Here is a 13420-nt window from a genome sequence, read left to right on the forward strand (position 1 = left end):
GCGAGTAAATGTTTGTACCAAAATAGTTCTGTTTTTCAGTCTTCATTTTGGCAAAGGTGCGGCTTCTGCTCTTCTGCAGGCCGGAACTTCGTGGGAGCGGGCCGACACAAACACTGGCACAACTCTGACAAACTTTCCACACTCTGTGTCCGTGGACAGCTGTAGGCTTGTACTGTTAATGTTCTGTGCGTTGTCGGACACATGCAGCCACTTTCCTGAAACCGCTTGCGAGACAAGTCCACAGCGGCGTGTATGTCCGAGCTTGTCTCCACTGCCTCCACCTGCAGGATGTCAGTTGTGTGGTTTGGCATGAAAGGGAGAAAACAGGACGTTGAGTAACACGGTGGATATCGCTCATGTACTTTTTTTTTTTTTTTTTTTTTTTTTTTTTTACGGCGCCTTAACTGCAAAGTGCTGCGGGAAACCCTGCTTCAACTCTCAACTAGCGTTTTCTGTCTCTCTCTCTCTCCGCTTGGAGTCCCACTCCTCGTTACGCTAAGGAACCGAGAGTGGTCCTCCAGTCTCTTTGGTAGAGAGAGACGAGGAAAACAAACAAGCATGCAAATGGAAATTATCGAGGCCAGAAAAATTATCGAGCTCATTTTTTTTATTGTGCGATTAATTGATTTATTGACTATCGTGACAGGCCTAAGTGGGACACTGCTTACTGTATCAGTGTGGTGTTAAGTGCTCATATCATGCTCATTTTCAGGTTCATAATTGTATTTAGAGGTTGTACCAGAATAGGTTTATGTGGTTTAATTTTCAAAAAACACGATCTTTTTGTTGTACTGCACATTGCTGCAGCTCCTCTTTTCACCCTGTGTGTTGAGCTCTCTGTTTTAGCTACAGAGTGAGGCATCTCACTTCTGTACCATCTTTGTTGGGAGTCGCACATGTGCAGTAGCTAGGAAAGGACTACTAGCCAGTCAGAAGCAGAGTATGAGGGAGTGTCATGCTAGCAGCTAGGCGAGCATTATAACGTGTTACAACGTGACCCACGTTCGTCACTGAAGTAAAGGCTGGACTACAATAGAGCTGTTTGGAGCAGTTTGTGAACAGTGTTTTCTGTTGGAGATGGTAAGTCCCTTTGGAGTGGACTTTGGGCTTTTTCACTTTGTAAACCTATAACGTGCACCAAAAAGATATATAACACAATAAAGGAAAGGGAAAAAAGGCAAAAAGCATAATATGAGCAGTTACTCTTTAATTTAATAGACAAATGACTCGGAGAATCCCATCTAATTCAATTTCATTTATAGTATTAAATCATAACGAGTTATCTCAAGACACTTTACAGATAGTAGGTCTAGACCACACTCTATAATTTAAAAAGACCCAACAATTCCAGTAATTCCCCTGTGATTATTCTGTGATTATTACATTTTATTGCAATTGATTTCATAAAACGTTTTAGTTCTGTATTTCCACTTTCATATTTTCTACACTGAAAGAAGAAAGCTCATATCAAACACAGTGAATGAGACATTTGGGCACGGAAACCCTAAACTGTAGTTTGACATTTCCATGTTATGCTCCGCCCAGCACATACAGCGAAATAACTAGAAGGCAGAGTGAGGGGAAGCGGAAGAAGTGGATCATGCTTTCACCACTGTCAAACACACTACCACCATCAGGTGTGGTGGGTGGTGGGGGTGCTGTTGTTGGACATTCAAAGAACTGGTCGCTGTCAACTCCTGCAGAGGTGTACTCGACGAAACCGGGTTTGTTGCTGCCAGCGATAACGCTGCTGATCCATTCCTGGTACAGGGACACACGGGTGTAAACACCAGGAATCTCGGGTAAGCCACAGCCTTTACCATAACTCACAACTCCACTCTGGATCCACGTAGACCCCTGTTTGGTCACCATTGGCCCCCCTGAGTCTCCCTTTGGAAAGAAATGAATGATTGTTATTAGGATAGTGTTAGGTATATTTTAGGAGAGGACCTGTCTCAAAACCATTCACCCTGCTGAAGTGTAATTCCAGTAATGCTGTTTGATAACTGTTAGTTGGACTTTCTTGGGAATTAATATATAAAACATTATTTTAATATTTCAATAAAGTGAAAGCCTCATCGAGTTGTGATAAAATGTATATCAGCTTCATCTCTGTGTGTTCAATCCATTGATAGCTGTATAACGTGTTTACCCTAGCTTAGCACAAAGATCAGAAGCAACCGTTAGCCTACATCAGAAACAACAAAACATTTCTTGGATGTGAATTAAGATTTGTTTATTGTAGGCGTCTTTGGCAACCAATCCACTTGATCCCAGGATGCTATCCTGCTCTCCCCTGTAAAATACATCTCAACAAGGCATTACATAACAAATAGGCTGCACACAAAGGGGTGCTTACCTGGCATGAATCCTTCCCTCCAGCTGGGACCCCAGCACACATCATGTTCCCTGTAAGATCACTATAGGTGCATCTGCACTGATTGTTTCCCACTATCGGTACCATCACCTCCTGCAAGATGTTGGCAACTGTACCTAAATAAAGATATTTCAAAAAATCATATTTAAAATTGGTGTGCAAAAAGGACAATACACATCTGTATGCATCATTGTGTGATAAAAGGGAACAGTCTGAGCTTACCATTATCAGTAATACCAAAACCAGTGATCCAGCTTCCAACCCCGGTGTTGAAAGTGCTGTTTTCTGCGGCCAAGCAGATCGGTTGTATGTAGTGCGTGAAACTCACAGGCGCCGACAGCTTCAGGAGACACAGGTCGTTGTCGAAACGGTTGACGTTGGTCGCTAAGCCGTATGAAGGATGGGGTGTGATCACACTCAGATTCCGTGACACTGCATTCAAGTTTGGACCCGGCAGGCTTTGGAGGCCCAAATACACTACAGTTCCGAGGTTAATACTTGAAGACAAAGAAGTAAATGGAGTACATTTTAGTAAGTTTTTCACTGTTACAGTTGAGTTTTACAGGTGTTAGTTCTTTTGGCCTTATTTACACCCATATTGACACACAGTCTGTGTCTGTATACATTTTCTGGACAATAATTTTGACAAGTTCTTCTGAGTTTGTGTCTGTGTATTCATGTTACTCAGGGGAGACGCTATGGGTGTTGAAATTAATCATTGCATCAATGTATTGCGATGCGGACCTGGATGATTCAGCATTGATGCAGTGACAGACAATAATCGATTATTGCCTATGACGTTGCTTGTTGATTTTCAGTTGGCTGCTTTTTTGTTTTTGCCTATTGTCTTGTGTGTTCAGACTCCTACATTCAGGAAGTGGCTTTCTAAGAGCAGATGCAATAAAAATGGGAGTTCTTATATATCTGACTGCTGGAATTTGTTGATGAAAACCACGTGTAGCAATATATAACAAATTGAGGAGGTGGCCCATCGTGATGCATCGGGATTACGAATCATTGACAAGGAAAATTGTAATCAAATTGAATCGTGAAGCAAGTAAAGATTCACACCTTTACCCCCAATTTCCACCGGTTGCGGAACGTCTGCGGATCCGCTCCGGAACGGCGGCGGAGTCAATAGGTTTCCATTAAAGTCGGCGTGTGTATTTCCACTGACTACCGAACGGCTGCGTTCCGACTCCGGCACAGCTCTGGCGATCCGCAGCTTTCCGGAGCAGATACGCAGCGCTTCTTATTTTTGCTGGACGCCAGAGAGCTCCGCAGCAATTCAGCACACGGCAGATAGTGCGGGACCGGAAGTCGAGCACAGAAACAAAATAAAACTTCTGGTTAATATTCAAAATAAAATACACTGTGCTCACGGCGGATCATATTTCCCTGCACTACACCTTGAAAACACAGCACAGAGCGGTTTCCCCTCTACTCCTCTGGATGGAAACTAGCTGTTGTTGGTTTTGTGGTTCTATTCTATGTGAATTTGCGAGATCTCGTGGGTCCTCGTGACTTCAGCTGCCACATCCGTGCTGCAACAAATCCAGACCTAGTGGGTGTTGACGGACGGCGGAGCACGGAGCCGGTCCGCAGCGGAGCCGGTCCGCAGCCGTTCTGCATTCGGTGGAAGTCCCCAGTTAGGAGACACACTGGTGTAGATACTTTTCAAAAATGCTTGTTTTTGGAGTGGAGTTTGGATCTATCAGGGTTATACTAAGCAGGAGAATCTTAACGCTAATAAGGCTTTTGTGTAATTGCATCATTCATGTCTTTGTATGTGTATATGGTATGTACGTTTACAATATTATTGCTTACAGCGTGCTGTCCCTGATAGAAATGTATGAGATAATGTCAGCAACGTATGAGGGAAGTAATGTTTTATCATGTTGGAAGACACATGTTGTATATTGCTTGTCTTTATTAAGGCTAACCATAGCTAAGCATAAAGTTTATAAACTAAAACTGGCAACAGTGATCCCTTACAATGGCACGCAGTGAGCAGCTGTCAGCACCCATTGATTGTTGATTAGGGACCCTCCACAGAAGTGACTATCATCATTCTGCAAACTGGCCTGCCAGGGCCAACTTCCTGGAGGCGCATCTTCACCTCCCACAATTCTGGTGTTGAGTACAGCCTTTCCACATACTGACAGACAGAAGAGGAGAGAGTTAAACATGAAGTAAATGCAAAAAATTCTCAACATAGCTGACGGAAGGAAACGAAAATTGAACCTTTAACGATGCTTACCTGGCTGCTGGGAATGACATCCTGAAATTTAGAACACAGACAGAACTATGTCAAGCAAAACTCCTTAGGGTGAAGCAGATTATGCACAAAAGCAGATGCATTTGTGAGCACATTTGGAACTGTGGTCTACTTAATTGTAGAATAAATCTCCATTTTAAAAATGTTTTGAAAAAACCTGAGCATCCAGTTTGTGAAAATATTATCTTTTTTTAACTGTCCTACCAGTTCATGTTAAAGTCGGGTTACAAATTTTTCAAATGGCGACTGCCTCATCATGTAACAAAATCTGCACTTTTGCCAAACCCATACTCAGATCTACTTTGGATTAGATGATGATGCTTTACTCAACATGCCTTGTCAAAAAACTCACTGCTCATAACTCATTGTTCTCAGGAAAGGCCCTAGAACACTAGAAGGAGAAAAACATGCAAATCTAAATACACTTGTCTATCTAATCTAAATATGTACACCTGCTCTACCAACTGAGCCAACCCGGCCACTGGGGCTGTGCAAATCAACATTTTTAGCATGATTACTTTTCCGGCTCGTGATGATCACAAAAACAGAGTAATCAAGAGAAACGTTTATTTTGCACATTTTAAGTTTTGCAAGTAAAATATTATTTTACCTTGGTTCTCACTTAGAAATAATGTTGTTTTTTCAATAAATGTAACCTTCAAAAAGTCAGTAATTGTGTTAAATAATCGATTTCAATGATTTCAATAGTGACCAAAATAATTGTGATCATGATTTTTTTTCCATAATTGAGCAGCCCTAACTTGAGCTTTTTCTTGATTACATTATAAAATCAGAAAAATTTAAAGGGCAAAATTTAAAAACCGCTATCCAGTTCCTGCTATTGTAACCCAGTCACAAGGTTTTTTTTTCATTTTGGTTTTCGTACAGCAAAATATAAAAAAGTGTTTTGATATAGAAAAGGTGTTCATCACTTCGAGGAACATCGCTGAACTGCAGAGTGACTGGTTAGTGTAATCTTTTCATATTGAAGTGGTTACAGGCAGGATGCCACATGAGTCCTTTCACAAATATAAAAAAAATTACTTAGGAGCAGTCTTTAAAGACCAACCATTGTGCCCTCACATCAACTTTAGCAAAGTAGCATGATAGTCGTGTCCGCCCTTAAAATGAGCAAAGTAATACAATTTATTTTTAAATATTGTTAAAAGAAACTCTTACCTCTGGATAAGAGAATGATCATCATGGTTGAACCCCAGAGAAACTGGTAGAGAGCCATTGTAACTGTGCCTCCTTCACTTTGTCCTCTCCAATAAATACCCCAAACCTTACACTGAGCGCCACCCACAGTGTCCTACCTTTTACATGGAGCTATTATCATTTGTTCTTCCCTTTCATCAACCTCCCCACATTCCATAACTGTAATCTACTCAATCAATAGAGAAGCTCTGCAAGAAGAAACGCCATCAAGTCAAACATGTTTGTCCTGATGCCTGTTTGTGTGCAGCTTGCATTTACAGCTGCGCACTAAGAACTACAGAAGAATGCTATTGAGTAAGAGGTGAAATTCCAAACATTAGTTCTTTTTAAAGGCAAGGCATGGCAGCTCTATTTGTATAGCACATTTCAGCAACAGGGCAATTCAAAGTGCCTTACATAAAACATTAAGGAGCAGTTAAAAACAATAAAAAATATAAAAGCAGATAAAATACGAGGTTTTGGGCTGCTAGTATGGGACAATGTATAAGCCTTTGCTCTATACATGTAGTCCACCCACAATCCTTGCCATTCCCAGTACGGGACGGTCCCACCGGCCTTACTTTTTAATTGTCTTTATATGCTTATATAGTCATACAGTTTCAACAACGCAACTTCAGTATAAGAAATTAACAATTATTTAAAGAAAGGCAACATCAAAAAGAAAGGTCTTCAGCCTTGATTTAAAAGAACAGAGTTGCGGCGGACCTGCAGTTTTCTGGGAGTTTGTTCCAGATATGTGGACAACACAGTTCTTTGGTCTCTCTGTCCTGGGGGTTGTCAACATGAGTGTTAAAATCACCAGCAATAATTACACAGTTAGTTAATACAGATTATAGACCACAGTTCAGTAAAGTCATCGAAGAAGGTTGCACAGTATTTAGGTGGCCTGTAGATATTTAAAAATATATCTCGAGGGGAGGACCTTAGCTGAAGAGCCACATATTCAAAAGAAGCAAAGTTTCCTTAAGATATTTGCGTACATTGGAATGAGTCATTAAACAAAATGGCGACTCCACCGCCTTTCTTATTCACTCTATTCTCACTCATAAAACTGAAGTTAGAGGGAGCTGACTGGATAAGAACAGCAGCACTGTTATTCTGGTCTAACCAGGTTTCAGCTAAAAACATAAATCAAGATTGTGCTTAATAATAAAAACTGCCAAAAACCTGACATTTAGTAAGGCTAGTGTTAGTGTGTTAAAATAATTATCTGTCTCATTATTTGGGACTGGCTGTGGCTGATGAGGAATGGATGCTAAATTTGCTAAGTTTGCAGTTAGGTGATTCTCCTTACTTTGCGGATTCACCATTATTTTTCTCTTACCTATCACAACATAAATTGAGGAAGAATTGAAGACACTTGTCCTTGTCCGAGCTTGTCCTGGAAAGAGTCATGAGTGCCACTAGGCATGCATCCGGGACCCGGCACATATCAGTTAAAGTTTGATGCATTTTGTACACAAACATCCTTATCAGTGCCAGGCGTTTTACTTTCGGTGGTTGAGGGGGCAGAGGTCCCTGGAGTTATACTTTCGGTGATTTAGTCAAAACTGGGACAGTTTGATGCTGGGGGCGAATGATGGGAGAAGGAAGGGGGGTAAATTTGCTTCCAGCGTATACCAGCTCCTTCAGCTGGTCAGTGAACTCCAACATGGGACAGGGGGAAAGAGGGGAAAGGGTGAGTGGAGAGAGCGATGGCATGGGCGGGGTATACGGATCCTCAAAGACGTCGGGGTTGGTGAGGGGGTTTGAGGGGTGTTGGGCGGGTGAAGAGGGGTTTGAGATTTCTCGTCTCTGCTTTGTGGTCTCCCATGGTCAAATCTTTGCTCAGGTGGGGGCTGTGGTGGATCACTGCCGCGCTTTATGGCTTCCCCTTTTCAGATGTGTCTTGTCTCGTGTCCTTGGCCGAGGGAGCAGATGTGTGGCGCAGAAAGTAAAGTAGGTTAGAGATGAACAGCTTTACTCCTGGCTTGTTAAGGAAAAGTCCATCTGCTTTAAAAAGATGTCTCCGGTCCCAGAAAAAAAGTTCAAATGATCTGCAGAGAATGGACGGTACATGCAGTTGAAAGCCATATGTTCAGTGCCAACAGTCTGCTGAATCTCTCAACTCCTCTTCTGACTGCTAGAGGGCCACTGATAAACACCTCCGCGTTTAGGGAGCGGATCCATAAAGTCCAGTTTCAGCAATTCAGACTGTTGCTTTACAACAACATGTGACCCTATATGCAGTATAATTTTCTTCACAGTTGGGTGTGCTGCCACAATATCAGGGATTCTTTGGGCCAAGTCAGACACCATGTCTTTGGGAAAACCCGAGTATTTTGGTGGTTTTATTGCTTTTTAGATCTTTTACAGCAGAGTCGCCCACAATCCGAGTTAGAAGCCCAGTCGTTAGCTTTCCCTGTAGCTTTTTACTTTTTGAATTGCTCTGTCCTTACCCTGCTGTGTGACAATGAGAAGCAATCCAGGTCATCAGATGGAGGTCATCACGGCTGTGTCCTACTAAGTACAGGGCTTGAAGACGCGCTTTGCCTGGATGATAATGCAGGCCAGCCGGTCATATAACAAATCTGAGGGCGCTGTGCCCTGTCCGTTAGTCTTCCTCCCATTTCCCAGGAAAATGATTTACTCTTAAGGCCGTTTTACAGTTGTGCGGAGGCTCCACGCAGAGCTCTCGCCGTAGCCTATGTAAGTGGCCGGATGTTTAAACTTGTGCGCTTGTTTGTGTGTGTGTGTGTGTGGGGAGAGTGTGGTAGAGGGAGAAGTGAGAGTGCCGCCGATTAGCTTCGGTGCGAAGAACCGACTCTAGAGTCATAGTGAGAGAAACTTTGTGTCTCCCCTGTTCTTTCTGACCACGGTGGGAAATCTGTAGCAGGAAAAGTGAACCCTCTCCTTGATTTCATGTTGTTTATGGAGAAGGAGAACCCGGAAATTAGTCGGTGGGGGAATGCAACGATACCAAGCCACGGCCTTGCAGTTACATTTTTCGAGAGGGGCACATCAGGCTACGGCGTAGGGGTCTGCGTCTACGCCGGAACCTGCGCCGTCGATTCTACGCACAACTATAAAACGGCCTTTAGGCTTTGCACCAAAAGAGTTCCAGGGAGGACTAGCACTTGTTGATTAATTACCTGTTCCACAGCCCTCCTGTTTCTTTGTAGTCTTGTTGGTGCTAATTAGCCGTGTGTTAGCATGCTTTTGTCCATTGTTTTGGGTCCATGGTAAAGTGGTGTCATTCCCACATGGTCCGTTCACTTCCACGTTTACTTCTAACCAGTGAATTCTTTTCTTTCTTTAAATATTATTTTTGGGGATTTTTAGGCCTTTATTTGGATAGGACAGCTTAGACTTGAAAGGGGAGAGAGAAGGGGAATGACCTGCAGCGAAGGGCGCTGCGTCGAGGAGTAAACCTCTATATATGGGAGCCCACTCTACCAGGTGAGCTAACCAGGGGCCCGGAACTGAAATCTTCTGAAGGAGTTTGAGGTTGTCATCCACGGAGAAGGGAGGCATCTTGATGCTAATTGGCTTTAGCTAAGTACCACGTTTCCAGTCAATGTAGGACAGGCTTGAGCTATTGGTAGGCCACGCTCACACAGAAAATGTCAAGACTACTATGTCTAAAAAAAAATGTATAGTCCAGTGATTTATAAGTATCCAGGAGCAGCTGCTCATAGTTTCTCGCAGAGGAAAAGCAAGATTATCGGCAGAAATATGCAAGCAGAGGCAGGACCAAGCAGCAAAGCGTCTGCACTATGAGAAGATCAAGCAAGAAGGAGTTGGTAGTTGGTGCAGCATCAGAATAAGATGGGCTCATTTTTGCTTTCCTTTAGCAACTTGAAGACAAATTGATAGATATTGGTTTAATTAATTAGACTAATTGCGTCATAGTCAGATAGTATTGTGGGTGGGACATTAAGTCAGACTCAGTGGTGAGTGAAACCAAAGCAGAGTATGAGGGCGTGCCATGCTAGTAGCTAGGCAAGCATTATAACGTGTGTTACAAAGTGACGCACGTTCGTCACAGAAGTAAAGGCTGGACTACAATAGAGCTGTTTGGAGTTTTCTGTTGGAGATGGTAAGTCCCTTTGGGGTGGACTTTGGGCTTTTTCACTTTAACCTATAACATGCACAAAAAGATATATAACACAATAAAGGAAAGGGGGAAAAAAAGCAAAAAGCATAATATGAGCACTTTTAGTTACTCCTTAATTTAATAGACAAATGACTCGGATAATCCCATCAAATTCAATTTTATTTATAGTATCAAATCATAACAAGAGTTATCTCAATACACTTTACAGATAAAGTATCTCTAGACCACACTCTATAATTTACAAAGACCCAACAATTCCAGTAATTCCCCTGTGATTATTCTGTGATTATTACAACATTGATTGATTTCATAAAAACCCTAAACTGTAGTTTGACATTTCTCTGTTATGCTCCGCCCAGCACATACAGCGAAATAACTAGAAGGCAGAGTGAGGGGAAGCGGAAGAAGTGGATCATGCTTTCACCACTGTCAAACACACTACCACCATCAGGTGTGGTGGGTGGTGGGGGTGCTGTTGTTGGACATTCAAAGAACTGGTCGCTGTCAACTCCTGCAGAGGTGTACTCGACGAAGCCGGGTTGGTTGCTGCCAGCGATAACGCTGCTGATCCATTCCTGGTACAGGGACACACGGGTGTAAACTCCAGGAATATCGGGTAAGCCACAGCCTTTACCATAACTCACAACTCCACTCTGGATCCACGTAGACCCCTGTTTGGTCACCATTGGCCCCCCTGAGTCTGCCTTTGGAAAGAAATTGATTGTTATTAGGATAGTGTTAGGTATATTTTAGGAGAGGACCTGTCTTGAAACCATTCACCCTGCTGAAGTGTAATTCCAGTAATGCTGTTTGGTAACGGTTAGTCTGACTTTCTTGGGAATGAATATATAAAACATTATTTTAATAGTTCAATAAAGTGAAAGGCTCATTGAGATATATAAAATGTATATCGGCTTCATCTCTGTGTGTTCAATCCATTGATAGTTGTATAACGTGTTTACCCTAGCTTAGCACAAAGATCGGAAGCAAGGGAAAACAGTTAGCCTACATCAGAAACAACAAAACATTTCTTGGATGTGAATTAAGATTTGTTTATTGTAGGCGTCTTTGGCAACCAATCCACTTGATCCCAGGATGCTATCCTGCTCTCCCCTGTAAAATACATCTCAACAAGGCATTACATAACAAATAGGCTGCACACAAAGGGGTGCTTACCTGGCATGAATCCTTCCCTCCAGCTGGGACCCCAGCACACATCATGTTCCCTGTAAGATCACTATAGGTGCATCTGCACTGATTGTTTCCCACTATCGGTACCATCACCTCCTGCAAGATGTTGGCAACTGTACCTAAATAAAGATATTTCAAAAAATCATATTTAAAATTGGTGTGCAAAAAGGACAATACACATCTGTATGCATCATTGTGTGATAAAAGGGAACAGTCTGAGCTTACCATTATCAGTAATACCAAAACCAGTGATCCAGCTTTCAACCCCGGTGTTGAAAGTGCTGTTTTCTGCGGCCAAGCAGATCGGTTGTATGTAGTGCGTGAAACTCACAGGCGCCGACAGCTTCAGGAGACACAGGTCGTTGTCGAAACGGTTGACGTTGGTCGCTAAGCCGTATGAAGGATGGGATGTGACCACACTCAGATGCCGTGACACTGCATTCAAGTTTAGACCCGGCAGGCTTTGGAGGCCCAAATACACTACAGTTCCGAGGTTAATACTTGAAGACAAAGAAGTAAATGGAGTACATTTTAGTAAGTTTTTCACTGTTACAGTTGAGTTTTACAGGTGTTAGTTCTTTTGGCCTTATTTACACCCATATTGACACACAGTCCGTGTCTGGATACATTTTCTGGATAATAATTCTGACAAGTTCTTCTGAGTTTGTGTCTGTGTATTCATGTTACTCAGGGGAGACGCTATGGGTGTTAAAATGAATCATTGCATCAATGCATCGCGATGCGGACCTGGATGATTCAGCAGTGATGCAGTGACAGACAATAATCGATTATTGCCTGTGATGTTGCTTGTTGATTTTCAGTTGGCTGTTTTTTGTTTTTGCCTTTTGCCTGTTGTCTTGTGTGTTCAGACTCCTACATTCAGGAAGTGGCTTTCTAAGGGCAGATGCAATAAAAATGGGAGTTCTTATATATCTGACTGCTGGAATTTGTGAAAACCACGTGGATGGAGCAGTATATAAAAAAAATTGAGGAGGTGGCGCATTGGGATATTGAATCGTTGTCAGGATAATCGTAATCAATTTGAATCTTAAGGCCGGCAAAGATTCATACCCTTAGGAGAAGCACCGCTGTAGATACTTAAAAAAAAATGCTTGTTTTTTGAGTGGAGTTTGGATCTATCAGGGTTATGCTAAGTAGGAGAATCTTAACGCTAATAAGGCTTTCGCATAATTGCATCATTCGTTTCTTTGTATGTGTATATAGTATGTATGTTTACAATATTATTGCTTACAGCGTGCTGTCCCTGATAGAAATGTATGAGATAATGTCAACAACGTATGAGGGAAGTAATGTTTTATCATGTTTGAAGACACATGTTGTGTATTGCTTGTCTTTATTAACAAAAGCTAACCATAGCTAAGCATAAAGTTTATAAACTAAAACTGGCAACAGTGATCCCTTACAATGGCACGCAGTGAGCGGCTGTCAGCACCCATTGATCGTTGATTAGGGACCCTCCACAGAAGTGACTACCATCATTCTGCAAACTGGCCTGCCAGGGCCAACTTCCTGGAGGCGCATCTTCACCTCCCACAATTCTGGTGTTGAGTACAGCCTTTCCACATACTGACAGACAGAAGAGGAGAGAGTTAAACATGAAGTAAATGCAACAAATCCTCAACATAGCTGACGGAAGGAAACGAAAATTGAACCTTTAACGATGCTTACCTGGCTGCTGGGAATGACATCCTGAAATTTAGAACACAGACAGAACTATGTCAAGCAAAACTCCTTAGGGTGAAGCAGATGATGCACAAAAGCAGATGCATTTGTGAGCACATTTGGAACTGTGGTTTACTTAATTGTAGAAGAAATCTCCATTTTAAAAATGTTTTGAAAAAACCTGAGGATCCAGTTTGTGAAAATATAATCTTTTTTTTAACTGTCCTACCAGTTCATGTTAAAGTCTAGGTTCCAAATTTTTCAACTGGCGACTGCCTCATCATGTAACAAAATCTGCGCTTTTGCCAAACCCATACTCAGATCTACTTTGGATTAGATGATGATGCTTTACTCGACATGCCTTGTCAAAAAACTCACTGCTCATAACTCATTGTTCTCAGGAAAGGCCCTTAGAACACTAAGCACAGAAGGAGAAAAACATGCAAATCTAAATACACTTGAAAAAAATCTGCTTAATAAACTAGTTTATCTGCTTATCTGTCTCTATTAATGCTTATCTGCCATTCTTTTGGGGTGAGTCTGCCTAAAATAGTTAGGAACTTGTTGGACTCCCAGT

The 13420-nt window shown here is 42.1% G+C and overlaps 2 protein-coding genes across 2 annotated transcripts; both read right to left on the bottom strand.

Moving 5' to 3' along the window:
- Nucleotides 1-1530: 1530 nt before the first annotated feature.
- LOC114545363 (serine protease 27) lies at nt 1531-4566 on the bottom strand. Its single transcript, XM_028563636.1, has 4 exons — nt 4373-4566; nt 2600-2874; nt 2360-2493; nt 1531-1890 (listed from the first exon to the last, which is right to left on the bottom strand). The coding sequence occupies exons 1-4, from the start codon at nt 4564-4566 to the stop codon at nt 1531-1533; spliced, it is 963 nt and encodes a 320-aa protein (XP_028419437.1).
- A 5727-nt stretch (nt 4567-10293) lies between these two features.
- LOC114545364 (serine protease 27) lies at nt 10294-12778 on the bottom strand. The gene is made up of 4 exons (XM_028563637.1): nt 12585-12778; nt 11386-11660; nt 11146-11279; nt 10294-10673 (listed from the first exon to the last, which is right to left on the bottom strand). The coding sequence occupies exons 1-4, from the start codon at nt 12776-12778 to the stop codon at nt 10314-10316; spliced, it is 963 nt and encodes a 320-aa protein (XP_028419438.1). The 3' UTR covers nt 10294-10313.
- Between the last annotated feature and the right edge of the window lie 642 nt (nt 12779-13420).

This window comes from Perca flavescens, chromosome 19 (genome assembly GCF_004354835.1).
Source record: "Perca flavescens isolate YP-PL-M2 chromosome 19, PFLA_1.0, whole genome shotgun sequence".
Taxonomy (NCBI): domain Eukaryota; kingdom Metazoa; phylum Chordata; class Actinopteri; order Perciformes; family Percidae; genus Perca; species Perca flavescens.

Bases quoted from the DNA above. Each gene is read 5' to 3' on its own strand.
- LOC114545363 (XM_028563636.1), bottom strand. From the start codon at position 4,566: ATGTTTAACTCTCTCCTCTTCTGTCTGTCAGTATGTGGAAAGGCTGTA. The intron at 2,875-4,372 runs GTAAGGGATCAC...TTTGTCTTCAAG, and splicing joins GCTGCTCACTGCGTGCCATT to TATTAACCTCGGAACTGTAG. The intron at 1,891-2,359 runs GTAAGCACCCCT...TTCTTTCCAAAG, and splicing joins GAGGGAAGGATTCATGCCAG to GGAGACTCAGGGGGGCCAAT.
- LOC114545364 (XM_028563637.1), bottom strand. From the start codon at position 12,778: ATGTTTAACTCTCTCCTCTTCTGTCTGTCAGTATGTGGAAAGGCTGTA. The intron at 11,280-11,385 runs GTAAGCTCAGAC...ATCTTTATTTAG, and splicing joins TTTTGGTATTACTGATAATG to GTACAGTTGCCAACATCTTG. The intron at 10,674-11,145 runs GTAAGCACCCCT...TTCTTTCCAAAG, and splicing joins GAGGGAAGGATTCATGCCAG to GCAGACTCAGGGGGGCCAAT.